This window comes from Auxenochlorella protothecoides (genome assembly GCF_000733215.1).
Source record: "Auxenochlorella protothecoides strain 0710 unplaced genomic scaffold scaffold104, whole genome shotgun sequence".
NCBI lineage: Eukaryota > Viridiplantae > Chlorophyta > Trebouxiophyceae > Chlorellales > Chlorellaceae > Auxenochlorella > Auxenochlorella protothecoides.
The window spans coordinates 39,378-53,558 of record NW_011934462.1 but is presented as its reverse complement, the minus strand read 5'-3'; the positions used below and the strand labels follow the sequence as shown (position 1 = coordinate 53,558).

At 64.9% G+C, this 14,181-nt stretch overlaps 5 protein-coding genes across 5 annotated transcripts in view; 3 read left to right on the top strand and 2 right to left on the bottom strand.

Annotated features, from left to right (window-relative positions):
• F751_0398 (60S ribosomal protein L8) overlaps window positions 1-188 on the bottom strand; it is a gene marked incomplete at both ends in the record, with an annotated part of 2,092 nt that extends 1,904 nt beyond the window's left edge. The window contains one exon of the mRNA XM_011403517.1: window positions 9-188. Coding sequence (XP_011401819.1) covers window positions 9-188 — 180 coding nt within the window. The remainder of the gene's footprint in view (window positions 1-8) is intronic.
• A 628-nt stretch (window positions 189-816) lies between these two features.
• F751_0397 (GMP synthase [glutamine-hydrolyzing]) lies at window positions 817-4,918 on the top strand (the record flags this gene model as incomplete). The annotated part of the gene is made up of 8 exons (XM_011403516.1): window positions 817-927; window positions 1,151-1,537; window positions 1,804-2,150; window positions 2,520-2,712; window positions 2,853-3,005; window positions 3,126-3,323; window positions 3,536-3,633; window positions 3,895-4,918. 8 exons carry the CDS (start codon window positions 817-819, stop codon window positions 4,916-4,918), a joined length of 2,511 nt encoding a protein of 836 aa, XP_011401818.1.
• A 270-nt stretch (window positions 4,919-5,188) lies between these two features.
• Window positions 5,189-11,609, top strand: F751_0395 (GTPase Der; the record flags this gene model as incomplete). Its single annotated transcript, XM_011403514.1, has 7 exons — window positions 5,189-5,218; window positions 5,569-5,715; window positions 9,282-9,791; window positions 10,116-10,265; window positions 10,468-10,631; window positions 10,839-11,088; window positions 11,382-11,609. The coding sequence occupies 7 exons, from the start codon at window positions 5,189-5,191 to the stop codon at window positions 11,607-11,609; spliced, it is 1,479 nt and encodes a 492-aa protein (XP_011401816.1).
• F751_0396 (hypothetical protein) lies at window positions 5,919-6,284 on the bottom strand (the record flags this gene model as incomplete). Its single annotated transcript, XM_011403515.1, has 1 exon — window positions 5,919-6,284. The coding sequence occupies one exon, from the start codon at window positions 6,282-6,284 to the stop codon at window positions 5,919-5,921; it is 366 nt and encodes a 121-aa protein (XP_011401817.1).
• A 488-nt stretch (window positions 11,610-12,097) lies between the features above and the next one.
• Window positions 12,098-14,181, top strand: part of F751_0394 (SNF1-related protein kinase catalytic subunit alpha KIN10) — a gene marked incomplete at both ends in the record, with an annotated part of 3,700 nt that continues 1,616 nt past the window's right edge. The window contains 6 exons of the mRNA XM_011403513.1: window positions 12,098-12,241; window positions 12,348-12,441; window positions 12,602-12,711; window positions 12,896-13,285; window positions 13,552-13,833; window positions 13,993-14,140. Coding sequence (XP_011401815.1) covers window positions 12,098-12,241; window positions 12,348-12,441; window positions 12,602-12,711; window positions 12,896-13,285; window positions 13,552-13,833; window positions 13,993-14,140 — 1,168 coding nt within the window. The remainder of the gene's footprint in view (window positions 12,242-12,347; window positions 12,442-12,601; window positions 12,712-12,895; window positions 13,286-13,551; window positions 13,834-13,992; window positions 14,141-14,181) is intronic.

Sequence of the window (14,181 nt, the reverse complement as noted above, 5' to 3'; positions counted from 1 at the left end):
GGGCGCACCCTGGCGAGTGGCGCGCCACGGCCTGAGTCGTGGATGACCTCGGTCACCACGCCCTTGACGTATCCATGGCGCTCGGACGCGTCCAAGGTGCGCAGCTTCGCGGCACCCTTGCGGTGGGTGTTGTGGGACTTGAAGACAGAGCCCGCACCCTTACGCTGGCCCCTGATAACGCGACCCATCTGTGGAGGGGGCGGGGGGGCCGGGGACGTGAGCGACGGCCACGAACCTCCTGCCTCATACCTCGTTTGCACGCAATGCTGGGCATGGCCTGCCCCGACTCCCGTGTCCGCAGCCAGGAACCGGGGCAGCACCGGCCTCGACAGGCTTGCCCGGCAGGGCGAGCAGCGGCGGCTCGAGGGCTCCAGCCCTCCCCAGGGATCCACACCTCCCGCTTACCGTAGCTGGTTCCTGTTCCTCCCCAGAAAGGACTTCTCCCGGCCCTCGGATCGCCTATGGAGACCCGTCGCCGCGATTCTACCATTGTGCCAAGAGGGCAGTACCTAAAACGCAGTACCGGGGGGTGGTCACCAACACTTGCTTTCCTGGCGGGAAATCAGACATCGGTGGTTCATTCCATGGCAAGGGGTCTACTGAATTAAAATGGGCAGTGGAACAATTCATGAATGAAGTAAAACAAGGACAATCTCAATAGCTGACAGTCCTCTACAGCCCAGAGTCCTAGCCTTTGTGTCTGACGATCACTTTCGAGAATCATTCCGTACTAGCCCACTACGCGACGGTTTCGACATCTATGCATCGTATTTCATGATGAGCCAGGAATAGATAGCATCTGCGCTGTACTGAGCCATGGTTCGCTTCCACTGGCATGTTGAGGGTGGCCAGTCCGCCTTCATTCCACCCGCGGGCGTCCGCATGGACGAGGAGGCCGGGGTGTGCCACCTCAGCTGCGAGATGGAGGTGGGAATAACGCAGGGGAATGCATGCATCATATCCTGATGCTCCCAGGTCATGTGCCCTGGTGTGCCGTCGTGGCACCAGCTGAGAGGTGCATAAGTGAGGTTACCGTTCACGAGGTTGCCCTGCTGCCCCTGGAGGGATGAACCAGTCCTACAATCATACAGCATCCCACCTGATCTGGGCTTGCATAACCCCTGCCCCCCTCCCTTCCACCCCTGTGCAGCTGGCTGGGCAGAACGAGACCTGCACCTCCATGCTGACGGTGCCAGCCACCTACCTGGACAGCGCCTGCATCCAGCCCATCGGCATCCTACTGGCGCACGGGCTGGAGGCCGGCGACTGGGACTCGCCCCTCATGCGCGGCCTGGTCAACCGCTTCGCTGGCGCGGGCCACATCGTGATGCGGTACCACTGCCGCCAGAAAGAGGCACGGCGCCAGCGGATCCTGGAGCGCGCTCTGGAAAGCGCGGCGCTGTCGCCCCTGGCCCTGGCCACCGTGCAGCAGTGGGTGGTGGTGGGCTTTGACAACGGCGCGCGCGTTGCCGCCTCGGTGGCCGCCAAGACGCGCATCAGGATCGGGGGCTATGTCGCGCTGTCTTACCCGCTGCTGGTGCGACGACTCGGGGGGCGATTGCAGAGGGAAGGGAGACAGGCGGCTGTATGTGTGGTCCCTCGATGCCGATCAGCTTCAGGTTCGATAGCACCTGTACTGCCCCAGCTTGTCCTCCGGGCGCTGTGCTGGCACAGCATGGGAACGTCTGACCCACGTTTGCTGCTCTGGCAGCCTCCCTCACATGCCAGGAACTCCAGACCCCACATGCCAGCCTGTGCCCGTTTGCTGCGCCCACCGAGCACTTCCCCCTTTCCTCATCTCAGGAGCCCGCACCGCCGCCGCCCAAGGCTCGGGCAGGCGCCCCCCCGCCCAGCGACTCGGAGGGTCCCCTGATCCGGCTGGCGGAGGCGCTGAGCCCGCCCATGCTCTTCGTGGTGGGCGGACGCGACGCGCGGTGCCCCCCGGAGCGACTGGGAGCGCTGTTTGCCCCCGGCGGACCGGCCGCGGGGACGGACGCCCGGGCTGTGGTGCTCCAGGGTCTGGGCCCCAGTCTCGAGTCGGGGGGCGCGGAGGGCGCTGACGGCGTGCAGCGGGTGGTGAGGGCCGTCGCGGAGTTCGTCGCTGCGCTGGAGCGAGGCGGGGAGGCCGGCGAGGCGGCCACCATCAAGGGGTGCGGCCTGCCGCCAGCCGCCAGCCTGGCGCCCAGCAGGCCGCCGGCGGGGGCGTCCATGCTTGGGGTGACGACGCAACCCCCGGCATCATGGGGCTCCACACCCACACCCCCCCTGGGGATGGTCTTGCAGCACCCAGGACTGGGGGGAGCATTATAGTTGAAGATACAGAATGAGGGAGGTTTGTTGTGGCGCTCAGTGTTGGGAGCCCTCCACTCCCCGATTTTTGAACCTCCTCAAGCAGTCGTATGGAAAGCGGGTTTGGGCGCGAGACCAGGAGGACCTGCGACGTATATACCGCATTTCACCTCACGCCAGACTTGAACGACACTTCCAAACATCGCACGTATTGGATACGGGTCGTGGAGCGGTAAGGCCTGGTGCAAGCACACCGACGGCATGGCGCCCGTACCCACGCCGGAGGCCGCGACGAAGGCCGTGTTTGCCAAGCACGCCGTCTGCCTGGTGCTGGACTATGGCTCCCAGTACACACAGCTCATCGCCCGGCGGATCAGGGACGCTGGAGTGCTCTCTGTGCTCCTGCCTGGGGATGCCAGCATGGTGAGGGGAGTGCAGCAGGGCGCCGGGAGCTCGCCCATGCCTTTGCCGATCCAAATTGGCCTCGCATGCATGTCCAAGGGGATGTACGACCAAATGCAAGCACCCAGTCCCGCCACCAATGCGCGTGCCTGGCCATGCAGGATGCCATCAAGGAGGTGAACCCCCGCATGATCATCCTGTCAGGCGGCCCCAACTCTGTGCATGCCGAGGGGGCCCCTCTGCTTCCCCCCGAATTCTACACCTACTGCCAGTCATCTGGCATTCCACTGCTGGGCATCTGCTATGGCATGCAGGTCAGCCCGGGGCTGACTGATGGGTGGCTATGTTCAATCTTGAAGCGGGTGACAGGGTGTCCACGCCGGCGCTCCCCCCCAGCCCACCAACTTCCATTCAATCCCCGCTCCACCCTTCAGTTGCTGGTGCACCAGCTGGGAGGTGTGGTGCAGACCGTCATGGACAGCGGCGAGTACGGCCGCATGCCCATCAATGTTGAGCGTGACTCCGTGCTGTACGCGGGCGAGGAGGCCGACCGGCAGCTGGTGTGGATGAGCCACGGCGACTCGGCCACCGCCCTCCCGGAAGGCTTCCGCGCCGTTGCCAAGAGCGAGCAGGTGCCCGTGTGGTTGTAGAATGGAGGTGGACAACGGACGAGCATATGTTGCAGTACCCCAGCTGATGATGGACGCACCATCGAGGCAGGCTTCAGGGTGGCGATCCTTCCCTGCATGCCCCCCCCCCCTGCCCCCCCCCAACGGGCAGGCTGTGGGTTGTTACGAGATGCGCAGCAGCTCAGGCCTTCCTCCCTCCCTCCCCATCGCCGCAGGGCGCGTGCGTCGCCATCGAGGACCCATCCCGCAAGTTCTTCGGCCTGCAGTACCACCCTGAGGTGGTCCACTCCGAGCGCGGCTCCGCCATGATCAAGTGGGGCAGCGGCTCTGTTTGTTGGGGCACATGTGTGTGGGATCTTGTCGAGGCAGGCCTCGGCCTGTGAGGGGGCCAGGCCTGCAGCGCCCTGTCCGAGACCTCTAATTCTTCCTCTGTGTCAGGGCTCACCTAGCAAGTTCCCATGTTCCATCCAACTTGTGCTCGCTGGCCGTCATCACCCTGCATGCCCCCTGTTCCCCTCTCCCCTCACCCCACCCCACCCTATCTTCCTACCCCACCCTCAAAAAATTAAATCAGGCACCTGCTGTTTGAGGTCGCGGGGCTGGAGGGCGACTGGAACATGGCCGACGTGCTGCAGGAGGAGATGACCAAGGTGACCGCGGCGGTGGGCCCCACCGACCACGTCATCTGCGCGCTCTCCGGCGGCGTGGACTCCACGGTGGCGGCCACCCTTGTGCACCGCGTGCTGGGCGACCGCCTGCACTGCGTCTTCGTGGACAACGGCCTGCTGCGCTACGCCGAGGCGGAGCGGGTGATGGACACCTTCCGCGAGCACCTGCACCTCCCCGTCACCAAGATCGACGTGTCGGAGCGCATGCTGGCCCGGCTGGCGGGGGTCACCGACCCGGAGGCCAAGCGCAAAGCCATTGGCAAGGAGTTCATCGACACCTTCCAGGAATACGCGACGGGGCTGGAGGCGAGCCTGGGCCACGCGCCGCGCTTCCTGGTGCAGGGCACGCTGTACCCCGACGTGATCGAGAGCTGCCCGCCCCCCGGCAGCGGGCAGAAGCACAGCCACACCATCAAGAGCCACCACAACGTGGGCGGGCTGCCGGAGGACCTGCGCTTCACACTCATCGAGCCGCTGCGCGAGCTGTTCAAGGACGAGGTGCGCGCGCTGGGGCGCCTGCTGGAGGTGCCCGAGCGCTTCATCGCGCGGCACCCCTTCCCGGGGCCCGGCCTGGCGGTGCGCGTGCTGGGCGACGTCACCGCCGGCGACGCGCTGGCCACGCTGCGGGAGGTGGACGAGGTGTACGTGAACGCCATCCGGGAGTGGGGCCTGTACGACGACATCTGGCAGGCCTTCGCCGTGTTCCTGCCCATCCGCAGCGTGGGAGTGCAGGGGGATCAGCGCACCCACTCCCATGTCGTGGCGCTGCGCGCCGTCACCTCCAGCGACGGCATGACCGCGGACTGGTTCCCCTTCCAGCCCGACTTCCTGCGCTACGTCTCCACCAAGATCTGCAACTCCGTGCGCGGCGTCAACCGCGTCGTCTACGACGTCACCAGCAAGCCGCCCAGCACCATTGAGTGGGAGTAGTGTGGGTGGGGGAGGGGGGGGGGTTGGACCTCACACCGCCGCTGCCTGATCCCTGGACCTGACGTGTACCTGTAGTCCCACGACATTAGACTCCACACACAAAGGGGGCCAGGTACAGATGATATGCCGACGTGCTGAGGGACCACAGCATGCCGTGGCAGCATGCGGTGCACAATCGACAGATCGCGAGCTCCCCTGCATGCGAGTTGATAACACGTCCTTGCATCGTGAGGACCCCGCGTTGTCGTCCCGTTGGAAGCAGCGCCCGCGATGTCGGAGCATGCCCACGACACCCGTTCCGTGACCCCGACCCAATCAGCCTTGGCGGGCATGGGAGCCGCACTGGCGGGGGCGATGATCGGGGGAGGGGCACACTATATGGGAACAGCAAAACAACTAGCAGGTGCGGCGTTTGTGATGGGACGCCCGTGTGCTAGGCCAGGGAGGGCAGCTCCCTGACACTCTGTGGTCCACTGCCCCAACCCCGCAGAGGAGGGGGTGGATCCCAGAGCTCGGCTACGAGCTCTCCCAGTGGCAGTGAGAGAATGGGGGGGTGATGGAAGAGTCTATAACCTCTGCAGGGCGCTGTAGTGCACCCTGGCATCCATTATGCAGAGGTACACAACACCAACAACCCACCCGATCTTCAGGCCAAGGCGCTGGGTGCCAGCCTCGTGCTCTGCGGCATCTTTGCAGCAGGAGGCGTGGCTATGTGGCGCATGCTGGGCATGCACATGCACCCACAAGCTGAGGTGTCCAGCGTGGCAGAGGCAGTGGACCTCATCCGCCAGCAGAGGGTGAGCTTGAGGGAGGGCATGTCCGTAGAGGTTGTGCACCGGGCAAGCCGTGCATGCAGCCCGGGCAGCCATCCCGCAGCCTTCCTCCTGTGCTGGCGGCACTGCAGCCTGGTGCATGCCAGTCGCCCCAAAGCATGAGGCACCACCTAGGAGAACATACCATTCCAGCAGGCGTCATCCACACGACGGAATGCAGGAGGTGATCAGCCACGAGTTCCGAGCCAAGCTCCTGGCGGATGAGCCTCACAGCAGTGCTGAAGAGGCGCACAGCCACTGACTCCCCACGCTTGACACTGGGCTTGGAAACCTCGACCAAATGCGTCCTCAAGGAGAAGCGCTTGGGCCGGAGCTCTGACCACCCGACATGAACCTCTTGCAAGGAGTCGCTGCATGCATCTCCCACAATTTTGATACCAAGTCCGCTGCCTGGCCTGGCCGCTGCACTTGGGATGGCTTGTCGGTACCTTCCCACAAGCTGCACTGTAGCATACTGAACGGTCCGGTGGCATGTGGGCAGCTACTGGCACAGTGCAGAGAGCATGGACGCTGACAGGGACAGCCCTGGGCATGTCTGAAAGCTGCTACTCTGGGTGCCATGCGTCTCATTGCCCGGGCAGCATGCTGCCAGCAGGCCTGCTCCCACAGGCCAGCGAGATTGTTGGCTGAAGAGGACTTGTTGACCAGGGCTGGGCGAGCTGCCTCGCACTCGAGGTCCTTCCTTTCCGTCATAGACGGCTGCTGTCCTGCTCAGTCTGCTGAGCCACACTGAAGGCTGGAGGTTCTCAAGACATGGGGTGCGCTGGTGCGGTGCGCTCCCCTCGTCCCATTGTGAGCCACAGCGCTGAGCTGGCCTGGCGCATGTCACCCGGCCGGCATGGCGACCACTGCAGCCGGCGCCCGTCCCAATCACCCCCCCACCTCCCTCTCATCGCGCCCGGTCGTAGGGTCCCGACGCGCGAGGGGGCCGCTCATGGCCTCGCTCCCGGCCGTACCCGCGGGAAGAGCGGTCCTCGGAGGACGCCTTGTAGGCCTCAGCGCTGTACTCCTGGGGTGCTGATTCATACCGCCCGCGAGGCTCATAGAGGTCTTCCTCCTCCCGCGGCCTGTAGCCGCCGCGCGGCTCGTAAGCTCCGGCACCCCTCGGCGCATGGGCCTCCACCCCGCCGCGAGGCTCGTATGGCGCTGGCTGATACGCCGTCGGCTGGTATGCCACCGGATCATATGCCGGCGCATCATACGCTGGCGCATCATACACCGGCGCGCTATAATCGCGTGCGTAGTAGGGGCGAGGCTCATACACTGGGCGGTCATCGTAGACGGGGCGGGGCTCGTAGATCGGGCGATCATCGTAGACGGGGCGAGGCTCGTACACTGGGCGGTCATCGTAGACGGGGCGAGGCTCATAGATCGAGCGATCATTGTAGACGGGGCGAGGCTCGTACATGGGACGAGGCTCATATGCAACTCCTCTTTCAGCGGGGTTGTACCGTGAAGGAGCCCTGTGCAGTGACGGGAGGGCTGGGCATGGAGCCAGGAAAGCTGAGTGTTTGATGAAGTTGGGGGTTGCCCTCCCTTGGCACATACCCAGCTCCCACTCTAAGCAGCATTGATCATCAGCGAGAGTCACTCACCTTGCATCCCCATCGCGGCTCGGCTCTCGATCATAGACCGAGTAGTTTGGGCGCTCGTATGCAGGCGCGTAGGGCCCACTGTGGGGACAAAGAGACAAAAGAAAATAATGAGATCACCAGCGCATGGCTCGCATAGCGTGAGCGCATGATGCAGGATCCTCAGAAATTGCAGAAATCAACACGCAGCCAGCCTGATTCATAGGACATTCGCCAAAGCATGATAATCTGTCGAGGTGGCAGCAGAGTACCTGGCGGGGCATGATCGATCCTGTGGTCGAGCGTAGTCTCGGTCGTACCCTCGCTCACCACTCCTGCCATAGCCTCTGTCGGGGCCCCTATCATATCCTGGCCCAGAGGCTGCGGAAGAGCGTCTGCCATAGCCCCCGCGATCATATGTTCGGCTGGGTCTGGGGAGCGGCATGCATGGATAGGTCAGCCGTGAGAACACTATGGGGCAAACTGAATGAGCGATTGAGAAGCCAGCAGCTCCAGTGCAGGTGATCCTTCACCCCGTCGCACCCGGCAGGACCCAAGCCAGAGCGCTCTGGTCTCCCTTCCCTCTGCCTAGCCCTGTGCAGGGGAATTGGAGGATGCCTGTGAATGAAGAGATGGCAGTGCCCACCAGATGTTTAGCCTGCTCCAAGAGCCATTCAAGAGTCCCACCTTCGGTCGTCGCGTGGTCGGTACTCCCCATTCCTGAGAGGGCCCCCATTCCTGAGAGCCCCCGCCGGCGTGCCAGGGGCCGTTTTGGCCTCCGGCACAGCCTTGGTCACGGAGATGCGTCGGCCCTCGATCTCGTGGGAGTGTAAGGACTCGATGGCTGCCTTCATGTCGTCCTCCTCCGCAAAGGTAACGAATCCAAACCCACGGGATTTTGCCGTGACGCGGTCAACCATCACGGTGGCCGTAGCGGGATTAAACTCTCGAAAAACTGAGGAGATCAGGAGTGGGGAAGCGCCGAGTGAATGGACAGCATGTGCTCAGAATCACGATGCACGTAGGATGGTGCTGAAAAGCTGCCGAAATAAACCTTTCGATCCCCCTGGGAAGTGCTCACAGTCTTTCAGCTTGTAGTCGTCCAGCTGCCATGGGATTCCGCCTACGAAGACCTTGTACGATTCTGTGCGTTCACTCCTAGGAGGAGCCTCCCGCATCTCCACATCGCGCTCACGGGGGGACTCCGAGTCCGGCTTTGTTTCTGCACCACCCCTACTCTCCTCCGAGTCTGTCATCGAGAAAGCTGTCTCGCCACGCTTCTAGAGTATTGGAAGATGTCACATATATATTTCCAAAGTGGATTCCGCCCACCCTTGCCCCGTTGGACGCGCGTGCTTAGGCAAGCATCAACAGACCGAGTCGAGCTCTTCGCCGCCCAGCATGCATCGCAGCATTCTCGGTGCACCCTTGGGCCCCTGCTGTGAACAGGAAAGCCCATAGATGAGAAGATACGCTCATGCTCGATATTCTGTAACTAGCAATTATTTGTATGGCATCGAGGGGATAGGTTGGTATACACCTTGTGCGACGCCTGCGCACATGGCATGTGGGGTGTGACCTGGACCCTGCTGGCGAGGGTACTAGGGCCACGGACCCCCCGTCGACAGCTCCCAGGAGCATGTGGAGCTCTGAGAGGATGGCGATGCTTTTCTGACGCCGCCGATCGTCTCCCTGTGGTGGGTTGGATGGTGCTTTGGTATGGCTGGAGATGTATTTGTTGGAGTGGCGATCAATCGCCTGGCTCGCATCGCCATTGCATCCTTGCGTGCCAGCAGCGTCGTCATGGACCTATGCAAGACCCCCACCTAGCCTGCCTATGTCTTCTGTGTGGGCCTGGCGCCCTGCACACCTCTTGATTGTTGGGATGGTTCCAGAGTCCCCCCTCCCAACCCACAATCCCCCGCCCCCGTCTCAAAACCCTCCTTTGCCCATGCAAAGGTGGCGATCGTGGGCCGCCCCAATGTGGGCAAGTCCGCGCTGTTCAACCGCCTGGCCGGGCGGCGCATGGCCCTGGTGCAGAACACCCCGGACGGCCACGTGACGCGCGACTGGCGCGAGGCGCCCGCCAGCCTTGCGGACCTGCGCTTCACGGTGGTGGACACCTCGGGCATGGAGCCGGAGCTGGGCGCGCGCGCGCCGCGTTCCATCCAGGCACGCGCGGCGGCGCTGACGGCAGGCGTGCTGGCGCGCGCCGACGTCACGCTCCTGCTCATGGATGGACGGGCGGGGGTGCTGCCCGGGGATGTGGAGCTGGCGCGCTGGCTGCGCCGCCTACCCCCGCCGCACCGCGTCCTGCTGGTGGCCAACAAGTGCGAGCGGCGCGAGACTAGTGCGGCGGGGCTGGCGGAGAGCCCGCGCCTGGGTTTCGGCCCCGCCGTCGCCGTGGCGGCCGAGGCGGGGGAGGGCATGGCCGACCTGTATGCAGGCCTGCAGCCCCTGCTGGATGCCGTGCGGGGGGCGGCATGGGGAGTCGTGGGCAGCGCGGGCGGACCTGGCGTTGGCGGCGCGGAGGGAGCCGGCGTTGGCGGCGCGGAGGGAGCCGGCGTTCGCGGCGCGGAGGGAGCCGACGTGGACAGCGCGGAGGGAGCTGGCATGGGCGGCGCGGAGGGAGCTGGTGTGGGCGGCGCTCGGGGCTCCGGGCCGCCGGGGCTCGCAGCGGAGGGTATGCAGGCGCCCGACGACGCGGCGCCGGCCGCTGAAGGCGGTGACGCAGCAGCGGAGCGCACGACTGAAAGAGACAGCGCGACCAAAGCCCAGTCCCCCGGCTCGCAGGCCTCTCCGCTGCTGCGCATGGCGGTGGTGGGCCTGCCCAATGTGGGCAAGTCCACGCTCTGCAACGCCCTGCTCGCCAGCGAGCGATGCCTGACGGGGCCGGAGCCGGGGCTGACGCGCGACGCAGTCACAGCGCGTTTCAGCCACGAGGTGTGTGTGGGGGGGAGGGGGGGCAAAGGGGGCATTGGGTGGGCAATCCCAAACCCTGTGGGCCCTACACATCACTGGATGATGGCCAGGGGCTGGGTGTGTGGTGCCCTAGAGGACGCGGAGCGAGGAGCATCCCACCAGCCGGACGCGGTCTCTTCCCAACACTGCCCCCAACCCCCGCCGCCGCCGCCTCCCACCCCAGGGTCAAATCCTGGAGCTGGTGGACACGGCGGGGTGGGTGCGGCGCACGCGCCTCGACGCGCATGACCCTGACGCCGGCGGTGTACTGACTCAGCGCTCCCTGGCAGACAGCGCGGCGGCCATGCACAGCGCGCAGGTCGTGGTCCTGGTCGTGGACGGCGTCAGGTGCCCAGTGTGGAGGAGGAGGGACTTTAGCTGTACTGGCACAGCCGTGTTCATGAGGCCGGGCAAGGGATGGGGCACGAACGCCACGCTGAGTCAGGCGGCGGTGCGGATGTATGCGTCCCAGTGGTCCCAGCGTCAGCGCGACCCTGTTGCCTTTGTCAAGCAAATGCAAGCATTCTTTCCCCCACCCCCCTTGGCCCCCTGCAGGGTGTCGGAGCATGGCGAGGGGCTGACACACCGCGAGCTGATGCTGGCCAACGACGTTATCCTGCACGGCCGCGCGCTGCTCATCGCCGCCAACAAGATGGACGCGCTGGGGCGGGAGGCGAGGGCGGGTGTGCTGGGCCTGCTGCGGCGCAGCCTAGACCGCGGCCTCCCCGCCGGCGCCAGCGTGCGCCTGCTGCCCATGTCGGCGCTGCGCGCCGATGTGGCAGGCCTGCTGCCGGCGGTGCACGAAGTGTATCGCCTCTGGAACCTGCGCATCTCCACGGGCCGGCTCAACCGCTTTGTGGCTGGGGTGAGCTGGGGCAGGGAGGGGTGTCGGCGGGTGGGGTGGGTGGGATTGGGCTGAGGATGACAGGGGCGGAAGCTCTTCTGCTGCACTCCCCACCGTGGCCTTGCCCACCTGCCTGAGGTGCGGTGCGCTGCACGCGGCCTGGCTGTGGACGCAGAGCCCGCATGCGGGTGCCCTGGGCGGAGGAGCCGCACACTCATGCGACCTCCACACCACCTTTTCCCGTCTCCCGCCAGCTGGCAAGTTCTTACACGACCGGGGGAGGGAAGGACGTGGGGCGCATCAAGTACATGCTGCAGGCCAAGGGCCGGCCCCCGACCTTTGTCGCCTGGGTGTCGGGCTCCGCGTCCATGCCGTCCTCCACCCAGAACTTCCTCACCAAGTCCCTGCGCGCCGAGTTTGGGCTGGAGGGGGTGCCCATCCGGCTAAAGGTCAGGGCCAAGGAGTCCAGGAGGCCAAAGTAATGAGAGAGGCTTGGGGCGGTTACCTGAGTGATAGTGCTCGACTAGGTGGAACCTTGCCCCCCCAGACTCTACCGAACTGGCAATGCCACACACACCAAGCTGATTCCTTCGTGGTTGTACTGTCAGCGCTGATAGTGGGAGGTTTTGAGGATTGGGCGAGAATGGGCTGGCCAGAACCAACAGGCTAGATTTCACCCCTCGATGCACCCACGTCATCATCAATCGCAAGGGTGCCCACCGCAAAATGCGGTACTCCTGATGCCACCAGGGACCCACACCGATATTTCATCCGTCAGGAGTGATTGTTCTGTCTAGTTTGGCACCGTCCAGGTCCAGAGCTGCCTGTCCTCTCTAGCCAGCCCCGTCGTTATCGTGCCCCGACCACCTAGCTCCGGTACAGAGATCTCGGCAAGAGGAGGGCATGGAGCCTTTGAAATAGGCACGCCTGCCTCTCTTTTACGAGCTGTTTTCCTCTGCATCGCTCCGAGATGGCAGACGCAGCGCACCACCACGCCCCTCCCGTGGCCTACCCCGGGGTTCCCAGCGCCAATCCCATGGCGCAGACGGGGACGGAGTTCTTCCTGTCGAATTACCGGCTTGGCAAGACTCTAGGGATCGGTTCTTTTGGCAAGGTACTCCCGGCGGATGTGATCCGAGCGCACCCCAGGGTGAGTCCCTTCAAGGGTGGGTGGTCGTGTGGTGGTGACCAACAAGGCTCCCCCACCTCCACCTTTGCAGGTCAAGGTGGCTGAGCACATCCTGACGGGACACAAGGTCGCCATCAAGATCCTCAACAGGAAGAAGATCCGGCAGATGGACATGGAGGACAAAGGTAAGAGCGGGGTGGATGATGGTGGAGGTTGGCCGGGCGTCAGGTGCCTGCGCACCGCCCCCGGGGGGGGTGGTGTGAAGGGCAACTCTGCTGCATGCCACTCTCGCGCAAAGGTCCAGGCAGACCTGCATGTACTCCTCCTGCTTGCCCCGACCTGCAGTTCGGCGAGAGATCAAGATCCTGCGCCTCTTCATGCACCCCCACATCATTCGCCTGTACGAGGTGATCGAGACCGCGCATGACATCTACGTGGTCATGGAGTATGTCAAGGTGGGAGAGCGGAGCCCTGCCTGGTGGTAGGGGAACCTGAGGCTGCCATGGAGACTTCTTGGCCTGGTTGATGGTCAAGGGCTGCTGCGGCCCCTGCGCGGGATGCCCCCCCCCCTGATTGCATGCAAACAACCATTCACCCATCCCCATCGCCATGACCCCTCCTATTCCAACACAACAATAGTCTGGGGAGCTCTTCGACTACATCGTGGAGAAGGGGCGGCTGATGGAGGACGAGGCGCGACGCTTCTTCCAGCAGATCGTGTCTGGGGTGGAGTACTGCCACCGCAACATGGTGGTCCACCGCGACCTGAAGCCCGAGAACCTGCTGCTGGACTCGCGCATGAACGTGAAGATCGCGGACTTTGGGCTGAGCAACGTCATGCGCGACGGCCACTTCCTCAAGACCTCCTGCGGCTCGCCCAACTACGCCGCGCCGGAGGTCATCTCCGGCAGGCTCTACGCGGGTCCAGAGGTGGACGTGTGGAGCTGCGGCGTCATCCTCTACGCCCTCCTCTGCGGCTCCCTGCCCTTTGACGACGAGAACATCCCAAACCTGTTCAAGAAGATTAAGGTGGGCATGTGGGGGGGTTGGGGGGGGGGGGAGGGGACCGGGTCCGCTGCACCCAAACCCCCCTGCCGAGGCACCTGCTGGGCAGTGGTCTCTCCTGGCCATGCACCTGCAGGCGCCTTTCCTGTTCCTCGCACACATCCTCACCTTCCGAGGACACTTCCAACCTCACCCCCTTTATCCACCCTCGGCTCGCCGCTGTTCATCCCCCTCCCCGCCCTCCAACGCCCGCCCCCCCCCCCCCACCACACACAATACACACCCCTCAGGGCGGCATCTACACGCTGCCCAGCCACCTGTCCCCGGGCGCGCGCGACCTGATCCCGCGCATGCTGCTGGTGGAGCCCCTGAAGCGCATCACCATCCCCGAGATCAGGCAGCACCCCTGGTTCTCGGTGCACCTCCCGCGCTACCTGGCTGTCATGCACACCGACCCCGTGGCCTCGGCCGCCGCGCTGGACGAGGAGGTGGTGGGCGAGGTGGCGCGCCTCGGCTTCTCCCCCTCCTTCCTGGCCGCCAGCGTGCAGCGGCGCGAGCAGAACAAGGCGACGGTCACCTACTACCTGCTGGCCGACAACCGGCGGCGCATGCCCTCCTCTGCCTACCTGCGCGAGGAGATGACGGAAGGGCAGGAGGGCGGCGCCGGCGGCGCGCGCGCGCCGCCGGCGCCCGGTGCCAACCCCGCCGCGCGCCTCGTGGTCGCGCGGCAGTGGCGCCTGGGCTGGAGCTGCCGCGCACGCCCCGCCACCGCCGTGGCGGAGCTATGCCGTGCGCTGGCGGCCGCGGGCGTGGCCTGGAAGAAGCTGGCGCCCTACTCATACAAGTGCCGGGTGGCGCTGGCTCCCGCACCGACCATGGGTAGGCTTTCCGGTTCTGCATGTTTTCCTTTCCCCGGGGGG